This window comes from Asterias rubens, chromosome 8 (genome assembly GCF_902459465.1).
Source record: "Asterias rubens chromosome 8, eAstRub1.3, whole genome shotgun sequence".
In the NCBI taxonomy this organism is placed as follows: domain Eukaryota; kingdom Metazoa; phylum Echinodermata; class Asteroidea; order Forcipulatida; family Asteriidae; genus Asterias; species Asterias rubens.
Genome location: NC_047069.1, coordinates 14,891,839 through 14,904,116, shown reverse-complemented (window position 1 = coordinate 14,904,116; position 12,278 = coordinate 14,891,839). Strand labels below are relative to the sequence as shown.

Sequence of the window (12,278 nt, the reverse complement as noted above, 5' to 3'; positions counted from 1 at the left end):
ATACACTTTCGGTACAGAAAAAAAAAAAAAAAAAAACACAGATTTACAAATAACTTACAGGGTTTACAGAAGGTAATGGTGAAAGACTTCTCTTGAAATATTCCATGAAATGCTTTACTTTTTGAGAAAACATTAAAACAATATCAATTCTCGATAGCGAGAATTACAAATTTATTTTGAACAAATGTCATGACACGGCAAAACGTGCGAAAACAAGAGTGGGTTTTTCCGTTTATTTCTCCCGACTCCGATGACCGATTGAGCCTAAATTTTCACAGGTTTGTTATTGTATATAGAAGTTGTGATACCTTGTGTGGGCCTTGGACAATACTGTTTACCGAAAGGGTCCAATGGCTTTCAAGCATGTGTACGACGTTGGTAATTGTCAGAGACCAATATCCACACTTTCTGTGATCCAACATGTACATGAAGAAGAACAAAACTGAGAAAATTAAAGCCCAATTTGGCCATTGGAGTTGCAAGAATTTGAGGGGAAAAACAACTGTTTTCAAATATCATCAGTTTTGGACTTGCAAGATCAAAACTATTTAATTACTTATTTCTTTGAAACTATCATATTTCAAGCATCATATTTCAGGAAAAGCTTTCCACCATGGCCATCTCTATACCATGTAAGTTGTGTGCAAGTCAATAAAACCTCAATTTTAAATCTGACCAAATGTTGTGCACACCCTTTAAATAAGGAAATAGAATTTGATGTAAGAATGGATTGGATTAATCTGAATTTTTGTTAATTTCACTTTCACAGTTTGGATTCTGGTATTTTTTATCTTGTGACACCTGTACAAAGTGTGAATGTACCAACGGGAACTTGCAGTATTTTTGACTTTGTGAGGGTTAGACTTATGGCAAGTCGTTTTAACTATTTAAAAATAGTCTCGTGCAGAGCAGCAGATCAGCAGTCTCGCAAGATAGTTACGAAATTAGCCCTTCTGCTATCACCAGGACAGACATTTAATGACTTGTCCACAAGTCTACCTGAGGGTGTGTGTGAACCAAATTTACGTAATGCAAAACAAGTAAATCAAACTTTTTTTTCAAATGTTATTATTATCATCGACTGGGCATTGGTGCAAGAAAACATAGGCAATCAGAATAAGAGAAACTTTAATTGTAATGAAGGGAAGTTTGCCTTTGAAAGTGCCCTCATGTGGTAAAAAATATGGTAAATTCGTCGATATTGTATATCAGCATCAGTGTATTTATCTTGGAATAAAACTATGCTGCGGAATCAAATGTTATAGTGGTTTTTTTTTTATTCATACATTTCTTTCAGATTGTCTCATAAGATTGTATTCTATTTGTGTACTTTTTCAGTACTTATACCAATATATCCCGGATGACAGGTTGCCTTTAACAGGTGTGTAATTTCTCAGGATTAGTCCAATTTCAGGAATTTTCTTGAAAGAACTAAAGCAATCACCATAAGGAGAAAGAAATAGTCAATAGTGTGTCCAAACCTGTAGTTTTTTCTTTCTGATGATGCACAGAGTCTGTAAACCTCCTGAGTTGTTACATCGGAGAGGTTCTAGGTCTAGAACCTAGGCCTGCAAACTATTTTCAGGAATATTCAAAGTTGGCAAATTTCATCCCTGTATAAGGTGTAAAATTCAAAATTTCAGCTATGATTTCTAGAGATTTGTTCCGGATTTTTTGTTTTGTCAATTCTACAGTATCCAAATGGTATATGAAAAATGACAGCTTGGTCATGTGTGGTGTATAACTGAATACCAGGCGGGCGATTTATCTGAATATTTGTCCTGATTTCAAGGATTTTTCAAAAAATCTCCTTATATATACTGGAAAGAAGTGAAGTAAAGCAGTCAACAAAGGGATACAAAAAAAAGTCTGCAAACCTTGAATGCTTTGCCAAACGGAACGCCACATGAAAATAAAATAAACAAATAATGTGGACCTCTTTTGTTCTCTGGTCCATACTTCTTATGTTTTGTTAAAAACACATTTAACAAACTGTTTTATCAAGAAACTTCTCTGTATCTTTTCTTTGCTTGGACTAATTTCCATCAGCGACTTCAACTTTGGTTTTGTGTACAAGTAGCAAACTGATGACATTCTTGTTCTGTCCAGGGATGAGAAACTTTAGACTTTCTTGCCAGACTGGTGAAGAAAATCATCCATTATTTTTCCCACATTTTAAGAAATCCTTCTCTTTGATTTGGCACCGAGGACCCTATTCCTAAAAGTTCTGCGAAATATAAGCCCCAGCGGTTGACCAAAATGGTGGAAATGTTATCATTTCAACATACCGCCTAAATTTTCATTGGGGATAAAGAATCATTTTGGTTTTTACCCATATACACCGATGTGTGTTAGCACTGTATACTCAGTACTTTTTCGAGTCCTGTCCTGTGATATTTTTTTACAGGACTCGAAAAAGTACTCAGTATACAGTGCTAACACACATCGGTGTATGGGTAAAAAAACAAAGTTATTTAATACACCTCCTAAAATTTGAATGCTAGTCAGATTTTTGGGTCCAGCAAGGACTTTTACTCTTGTGTCTATCACACCACCTGGGCCCAATTTCATGGCTCTGCTTACCGCCGAATTCTGTGCTTACGAACACGATTCCCCGCTTACGTGTAAGCGCCGAATTTTTGCGCTAGCCTTGTAAGCGTAGAATGCCTAGTAACGTGGAGTACGCATGCGCAGAAGCCAAAATTCGCCGCGTACCCGTGAAATAAGCTTGCCGTAAGCACAGAATTCCCTGCTTCCATAAGCGCCGATTCTGTGCTTACGGTAAGCAGAGCCATGTAATTGAGCCCAGGATCCCTACCCTAAAGTCTGCAGTGTCTAAAGTCCGCAGTGTCCAAGGGTAGACAGACTCACCTACTCCAACACTTGAAATGTGCAATATTCTGTAATTAACATTGGCTACTTGACTCAAGGAATCGAGCGGTGATTCCCCGTTGGCATTACCCATCCAAAGCAGAAGACTGATCAATAGTAACAGCGGGCATGATATTCTTCTGTTATTCAACTTGCTATCTCTTGGAAAAATCTGAATTTTTTATTATTACATATAGGACTGAAAAGTATATTCAGAGCCAATACCTTGAGTCCATGTAGGTCAGCCCTCGTACTCGACAGAATTTTCCTACTTTTTTTCCAAGGAACAAACATTTATGCCTGTAACAGTGACTAGCTCCACAAGAACTGTGAATATATTTCCATTACCATAAAATGCAATGTTCAAACAAATCTAGGTTATGAACAGGGAGATCAGTGATTCATGTTCACACACCCACTCACTATCACAAGCATTGATAATCTTCAAAATGACTATTGACTCCCTGCACTGACGCCACATGTGGCTACTGTCTGCCGAAGGTCTGCAATTTAATTTCTTTTAATTTCATTTAATTTGGTTGTGAAGCCAAGGACTGTACTAGCCGATAACCCAATGGAGAGAAGACAAGGAAGTTTAAGAGTTTTAAATGTGTGAAAAAAACTCCAGAGAATTATTCCAGGGAAAACCCCCTACAGTTTGGTAGGGACTGAAAACCAAATCCACAAAGTGCCCAGGTGTGATTCGAACCGGGGTCCCAGAGGTGGAAGGCGAGGAAAGAAACCCACTACGCCAACCCCACCACCCATATTGGGAGTCAAAATGTATGCCGAATATGTTAAGCAACTGACTTTTTAAATGGCACAACCAAGATTTATTGAAGACTTGGTTCAATAGAGTGTCCCACTTAGAGTCAGCCATCATCTTTATGAGCAATTGTAAATCATTTTTTAGTGCACAACTTTGCAATGTTCATAAATACCATGTGTGGCATGCCATAGTTTTATCAAATTCCTTGCATGATCATTGGTGAACAAGGACCACTTTGGTCTAGAAGTGGTCGACATTGCCTGCTACCTAACACATGTCTCTCAACATGAGTACCAGTTAATGTCAGCTGCTAGTAAACAAATGGTCCTTCCTTACCTTGGCTACAAAGACAAAAATTAATTAGAGCACTTGCCACGCGCCGCGGTGCAAGAAAGCTAAATCCATTTTCCATACAGATGGCATACCATGAACCAGGAACTATACCTTTAAACCATGCACCCAACATTTGTTATCATCAAAGACCAGTACCGGCAAGTGTATTTTGTACGACCCAACATGTACATGAAAAACCTACGAAGCTCAATCAGTCATCCAAGTCACCAGAATATACATGTAGTTCAAAACCCTTTAGATTTGTTACACTATTTATAACATCAAGTTCTTAAAATCAAAACTAATTGTTTTTATTAATTTTTTCAAAATCTTGTATTCTTTTTTTCAAAATGTATGGCATGTCATGCCATAATATTTCATGTGAGTTTTCCACCATTGCCATCTTTATACACACAAATATTTACAGATTTCTACACAACTTGTGTTGACAGTTTGTGTAAAAACCTTAATTTGTGTAAAAATCAGTAAATATTTAGTTACTTTCAATCTTACCAATGTTGTGCATCCAAAAATAACTCATAAAGATGTCATGTATGGACTTGGAAGTCTCTTATTAATCAACACTGCAGGCTACTGTCTGGTGGGGGGGGGGGGGGGGTAGGTAGACAGATACCATTGATAAATGTTGGCTGTCCTTTTAAAGGAACATTACAGAATAGCTAAGAATAAAATTTTGTCTCAGACCACAGATTTACATTAAACTTACACGGTCTAATGATGATGATAGTAGAAAACATCCCTAAAAATATTTTTATCTGAAATGTCATATTTGATGAGAATTAAATAAAACTAATTTCCCGTTTGGAGTTTACCGCTCAGTGAGCGTTTTATCATTTTTCTTTTTGAATCCGTGTCATGCAAAATGTTTCATCTGTTTTTCACTATTTTTTTCGTGACCCAGATGGCTGATCGATCTAAAACTTCTTCAGGTTTGTCAGTTTATGTATATGGTGGAAATGATTACATAAAGTGCTTACACTGCCAGCAACTCTTCTTAAAATAAATTGGTAATGTTCCTTTAACCGCTAATGTAATATCAACTTATGGTCTTCGGGGGTGTTTTTGTTCCCGTTAATTATTCTTGACAATACCAGTTCCAAAGACCAAATTTTAAATGTCAAACAAATTGTAGACTCTCGACTGTCTGAACTCCAACTGAATCATCACTGACTGGTTATTTGTACAGAATATATTTAGACCTATTTAAAGGGAAAGTACAGGATTTGTATATGTAGGGAAAAAATATAATGATATTTTTGTTTTTAAACCAATACCAATCTTTCTGATTAGGCCTGTCTGAAATGCTGCTAATTCTGCATAAAGCTCATCTGAACTGAATTGTTTTATTATCATAAAACCTTTCTTGGTGACGAGTAATGGGGAGGGGTTGATGGTATAAAACATTGTGAGAAACGGCTCCCTCTGAAGTGCCATAGTTTTCGAGAAAGAAGTAATTTTTTACGAATTTGATTTCAAGACCTCAGATTTAGAACTTGAGGTCTCGAAATCAACCATCTAAACGTACACAACTTCATGTGACAAGGGTGTTTTTTTCTTTCATTATTATCTCGCAAGTTCGAGGACCGATTGAGCTCAAATTTTCACAGGTTAGTTATTTTATGCATATGTTGAGATACACCAACTGTGAAGTCTTGTCTTTGTCAATTACCAATAGTGTCCACTGCCTTTAAGTACAATTAAAATGCAAAGTTAAATACTGAATTTTGCTTGACAAATTAAATACATTAACAAAATAGGACCTGTGCTGTATTTATGGAAAGCCAAATATTAGCTTTAAAGATGGCTGTTTTTGGAGAGCGGTGTTTTAACTTTCTTCTTCGGGGCTATAGCTTTAAACATGTGGGTTTTTTTTGTTTTGTTGGTGGGGATGTTTGTTTTAGTTTGGAGAGCTGTGACCCTTTTTGAGTGTTTTTTCGTAAATCTTTTGATTTGAAGGATATTTCATAGGAGTTGGTGACTTGGGTCAAGTTGATGTAGTGGAGGGTGGTTCTCTCTTGAATGTGTGAACTTTGTCAACATTTATTGATTTGCAATTAACAAAAAATCATACCATAATTGATTCTCAAGACTGTTACATGCTGTATTGCAATTTCATTTTATTTTATACACTGACATTACATGATCAATTACATGTATCCTACAGGCCTGGAAATTCACAATTGTCACAGAGGTCATTGCCCTCTGTGACCTGCACTTGAACTTGATGCACTTTCAAAATATTCAAGAATGTCTTCTCAAAATTCTGACAGAAAATTCCAAGCCTGGCGTCTGGCCCACCAAAGCTGTTACATTCTAAACAGCAAGAAATACTAGATATTTAAACAGTACACTTTTAACAGAAGATACAACATTGGTAAATTCTTCTTGTATTACTTTTTTAAAGCAAACTTTCCAATTAGACCCTCTAAATAAAGGTTTCAAATCAAACCCTTAGTTTTGGTTGATATAGACCCCTTCCATATGGCTTCACAAGCCCGAACAGCACCCGAACTGAGGTCAAAGGAAGACCTATCACTGGCTGAGAGTTGCGAGTGCAGTGTACGCACTAGACTTGATGACAAGTTGTTAGGCGCTGCCTATTTGTTACAAACACACATTTTGCCGTCATGCAACAGTCACAGTGCGATTATACATTCATGCAACTGTCGTAGGTAGCGCGAGGCAGCTGACTCACACACATACTGGGATCGAGGATGTGTGTACCGTCCCCGTGACCACACCGCGCTTTACAATTACTGACTTGATTTCAAGACTATGAGTGCACTTGAGCGGTTCTATTGTTTGATTGCAATGATTGGTACCAAATCTACCATACTTGGTATGGAAGGCAGTGCCTTGACAAGTTACCAGGATCTACGTTTCTTTGGTTAGAACTTTGCTTCATTTTGCTGTTTTGTTCAGCGTGCATAGAAAAAACATGAGAGGTCTGATACTTCACGATTCATTGCCTCCATGTCCCCTGGTCATTGCCTTTGTGCCCTTGAAATGCTACTGTCAAAATTTACAATTTCCTCATAGGGTGCCCTTTACCAAGGAGAAACTGCCTTGGTGCCCTTTCCTTTTTTAAAAGCAAAACATACAGTCCTGATGTGGTTAGAACTCTGTTTCATTTTGCTGGTTTTAGCAGCGTTCCTAGAAAACACACGATGGTGGTTAAGTGTTGGGTTTCCTACGAGCCAACCCTGGGCCGCTAGGCAACGAAACCTAAGACAGCTTAGCAACTGAAAGTAAAAAGACTGAATGGATTTTTCTTTTGGTTAAAGTGTGTATAGATGGCACCAATGACCGCCATCTTTGATGATAAACAATAAAAAAGTGCACGAGTGTACACACTGCGCACGACTCTCAGTCAATGTAACATTTCACGCATGCAAGTTTCATCGAAGATGGCAGCCAATTAGGGGAAGTGGCCAATAGACCCTTCCCATGAAATATGTAAATTGCACATAGCGCGTGCGCACTAACGTTTTGGTTGGCAAAATGAGGGAACATCGCGCTGTTTTGTACACGGCTAATGGGTGCGTGACGCAGACGCGATTGCGCGTCTGCTTAGTGCACAACTCTATGGTGTTTTCCAACCAACAGGGTTTGTACGCATGCGTGAATGTAATTAGCACATTTCATAGGAAAGGTCCATTGGAGTATGAACCCCAGACCAATGTTGTACCTTCCTTAAAACAGCTGCAATAGTATACTCTCTTTTACACACATTTTCCACCAAATATTTGAATTGTACAATTTTTTCCAATGATCACTACACTCAATCCGTTCAGCAAGATTATATCTGAACAACATGATGTAAATATCATACCATACATGTATGTGACCCTCCATGCCAGCACCGCACACTTCTTTATATAATAAAAAAAAATAACATCTCAAATATCATCAAAAATAACGTTCTCAAGTTTGACTTTAGCATCATGTAGTTACTGTCATGTTATGATGTACTCATACCAAGTAAAACCAGCCTTTAACAAAATAATACTAAAGTGACTATTCATTCAATTTACATGTATTCATTGATCCTTTATGCTAGGTCTGCTTCAAGGATTTTTGAGAACTTTTCTTTTCTGTGACCTCCATTTTTGTTTCGAATGTCTTTCCAACGCAATGATCCTTTTGGCTGTCTACTCTGAAAAAGTTTACAGTTTAGGTCTCTTTCAAGGATTTTGGAGCAGCTTGCTGTCTCCGCCATTTGTCTTTCCCGTGATTGTTCCCGATGCTATTTCTATTTTTAATACTACTACCACCAGTACGGTAGTCAGCACTCACTTGGACCCTAAAATCACTATGTGAGAACCAATTTATTCAAAAATATTGATGTCTGTATCCCAAATTCTTTGTGCATTGTGTACACAAAACATAAATTTATATGCATGTTGGCGATTTGTGATGCAGTCGAAGGTCTTTGCTTACATTGTACCAGATTGGCTTTCAGTTTCACAAAGTGAATAGTGAATTTACAAACCAAACAATGAAAACAAATATTGAGGTTAGGGTTGTGTTATTAACCAACAGGAAGTGGGTACATTGTCTGTGTACTTCTATGTACTATTACTCGCAACACGTACATGAAACTAAGTACCACACTACAAAATTAAAAAACATCTTTGACAAAAAGAAATAAAAAAAGTCTGCCAACCAAGCATAGTTTACAAACAAACCTGAACGGTGTGGTGGTTTGAACTTTCCCCCGTGTTCAGTTTTCCAAATGACCAAATACGGTAACATTACGTCATGCGACGCCTGCGCTCAGCAGGCAAAAGTAGTCAATGGTTAGTGCCATACTCAGTCCTGGTAAACTGAACACAGCGGAAGACTGAAACCGCCACAACGGTCTGTTGCTCAACAAAAGACCGATCCATTAAGCTCCGCCCCATTGCATATTGACCAATTACAACCCATTGCACAACCAAAAGTCTGACACTATAAGTCCGACATGCGGTGCGTGTATGCTTGGCGCGCGCGGCAGAGTTGTGCACAATGGCATTGGAAGGGCTCACGTGTTCTTGCTCACACGTGCGCTGTGGGCGGAGCCTAACGGATCGGTGTATTCTGGAAAATGGATTCAAGAGTATGACTTGCATCGCATTCACAATACACCACAGGAACTTCACAATTTTATATATTCAGGTATTTCCTGCATACAACCTACCCAAAAAGAAGTTTTGTTTCCTGTGTAATAACTTTAAAAAAAGAGGGACTGTTGGTCATAAAATTTTTTACATTTGGAATTTTTTGGGGATGTGTACATTGAGAAATAAAGTTCATTGACCAGGGAAAAATTGATCTAACTGTAGTTATTTTACAACATGTTCATTTTGGGAAATTTACTTGTGACTACCAGAGGTGTATTCAGTGACAAGTTCAAGACTGTACTATTATACAAATTTCTGTTAGTTTTAGCGCTTATTTGATATGAACCAACAATTACACAGTAACACTGTAATAACAAATCACACCAGTCTACTAACAGTACAAATCCTTCGGGTACACGAAGGCAACATCATGATTGCTCCCACTTCAAAAAAGGAAAGTTAAGTCCAGACATTCCAAAGGTCGCTTAGGTTAACTCTGAATGTTCTTTAACTTGTTGCTTCATATCCATTAGGGAATAAGCTGCAATCATAAAACAGCATTAGTTTCCATCTTCAAGTGTTCACACCATCCAAACAACTTGTGGAAATTTCACACACAATTTAGTGACAACAGTCAAAGTTTTAGCCAGGATGTGGTATTAGAATTAAAGAAGTGACAAAATTTGCTAGAAATTTTAAAACTGGGTATCAAAATTGTTAACAGATTACATATGTAATACTGTAACAGGGTGTCCAAATTAAAATGCACACTGCACAGTCACACACAAGGAGTACGACTTTCAAAATGGCACAACCAAGATATATCAATGGGCGGTGATGTCAAGTGATGAGTACATAGTATTTCTTTTCTTTTTTCCTTCCTTTTTAGGGAGGGGGAGAACAGGTGTCATGTTATAAACCACCTGTTCTTCACCTACCACTTACTTCATACACTGCCTTGCTTGATGACACACGGACACTTGCATTTTTTTACTTTATAAGAGCAGTTCTAAAAAATAAAAACCAATCTCTGATGCGAGAGCAATAATGATGTATACAAAGGCAACTTCTGAATTTTCACTGGTGGGCTTAGTCAACTGTATTCCATGCAAATCGCAAAAACAAAAGCTGTATATTTTCCATGAGGTTATTAATTTAACAATGCCTTACTGGTCAACAACAGGAACTATGTGGCTTGTTGCTAGGCTTCGTTTTCAGGACAATAGAGTCTGTGGTCGGAGACGTTTTTAAGTCTTGTTTCCGATCCAGTTCGACAACCCTCTGTACGGCAGCTTTAAATGCCTCGTCGACACGCACAGCAGTCTTTGCACTTGTCTCGTAGTACGGTATATTCCCATTGGACGCGCACCACTCCATGGCGGCCTCTTGCGTGACCTGCCTCTCGTCCTCATCAACGTCAACTTTGTTCCCGAGCACAACAAATGGAAAGTTGTCCGCGTCGGTGACGTCTGCGTAGTACAGAAACTCCCTCTTCCACATGTTCAAGTTGCGGAAGCTCTGCAAGTCGTCCAGGGCAAAGGTCAACATGCAACAGTCCGATCCTCTGTAGAACGGCGTCCTGAGACTTTTGAAGCGTTCCTGACCTGCTGTGTCCCATATTTGGATTGTGTAGTTCTCTGATCCAATGGCGATGTCTTTATTTAAGAATTCCACGCCGATCGTATGGAACGAATGACTGTCAAAACTATTGCTGATGAATCGGTTCATGAGGGAGCTTTTCCCGACTCCTCCATCACCAAGGATAACTACTTTGAGTAGAACTGATCTGTTGGCCATTTTGGATGCGTCAGAAATTGCCGCCTTTAACCTATGTGGCCTTTTACTGTGATAGGTGATAGTACACCTTTCATAAAGATGTTCGTAGAAATGTTGTCCTTACATCCACCGGAACTGAAGCAGTTGATGTGTCCACTGACATGTTCTTGTCCAAATAACCAAAAATTTGAAGAGTCTCTATCAATCTGTGTCAGTCGAGAATCAAACCTATAAAGCATAAAAGAAAGGTAGAAATTTAGCATAATGCCTTTAACAGCATGGGTTCTACAATTTTAGCTAAGAATCTTGATGTCATCAGCAGGCTGGGTTGTGGGTAAAGAGCAGATACATCAAGCAACCATCAAAATGAAACTGAAAGTGACACTAACACCAACAACTGGGTGCATGTGTGACACTGACAAGTGACAATGACACCGACGAATCAGTATAAATTATGTACTTCTTCTTCCCATAAAAATATGGAACTAAATATTAGCAAAAATTACACTGAAGTGACACTGACAGGTTATGGCAAAAATGCCCTCCAACCAACAGTGCACAAAGTTTCTACCTTCACTTCGGAACTCGGTAGGATCCACAAGTCTGGATATCATAATGCCAAGGAACTTCTTGTCCATGAACGGTGCAGAGGTGTGTATCTTCTACTTCGCCGGTACTTGGCATATACATGTATACTCCTACCCTAGAACTATGAGGTTCGTTCCGCTATTGTTTCAAGGAAAGCGGAAGGAACCTCTGGCTGGGATGTACTATTTTCATCCATGACATCATGATGTAGTCCTTAGCTTCAGCATGGAGAGCTCCATGCATGGGTTCAGTAAGGATGTAGTAAACGTATATACTATATGACTGTACAATCATAGAGTAATACTCTATGGTACAATGTACAAGTAAAAACTCATCAGTCATTGTTTCTTACATATGTGCAGCTACTTACCACTTACTTAACATGCTTAACGTCTTACAGTTATATTCTAAATACTAAACAAACACCTGATCCTGACCTAAATACCTCAGCCATGTCAGCAGCACCAGTGAATGAATGAGTCATTACTTTTTTTTGTTATAAACAACAACAATACAATACATTATTGCAATTTATTTTATAAACCAAAAAAGGACTTTCAAATTCAAACACATTCATTTTTCACAATATATTTCTCATACCTCCATTTTCACATTACCTCATCAAAGAATATCATCTGGTTCCACGGTACGCAGTGAGAACAAAATAACAAATATTACACCACCTCACAACAACAGAAAAACATTGATTGTAAATGTCTGCAAAATGTCCTACGTTTCTCTTCTGGTTTTACACACGAATAGATGGATGGGTGGTGGGCGGTGTGTGTGCTGATGATGACACACACGATGATGGTGGT

At 38.3% G+C, this 12,278-nt stretch overlaps 1 protein-coding gene across 3 annotated transcripts; it reads right to left on the bottom strand.

Annotated features, from left to right (window-relative positions):
• Positions 1-7,561: 7,561 nt before the first annotated feature.
• Positions 7,562-12,278, bottom strand: LOC117293418 (ras-related protein Rab-9A-like). 3 transcript variants are annotated; one of them, XM_033775743.1, is made up of 2 exons: positions 12,061-12,278; positions 7,562-11,100 (listed from the first exon to the last, which is right to left on the bottom strand). In XM_033775743.1, exon 2 carries the CDS (start codon positions 10,891-10,893, stop codon positions 10,270-10,272), a length of 624 nt encoding a protein of 207 aa, XP_033631634.1. In that variant the 5' UTR covers positions 10,894-11,100; positions 12,061-12,278; the 3' UTR covers positions 7,562-10,269. The 3 variants fall into 3 exon arrangements, with proteins under 3 accessions (XP_033631634.1, XP_033631635.1, XP_033631636.1); XM_033775744.1 differs by having other exon boundaries at positions 12,078-12,278; XM_033775745.1 differs by having other exon boundaries at positions 12,194-12,258.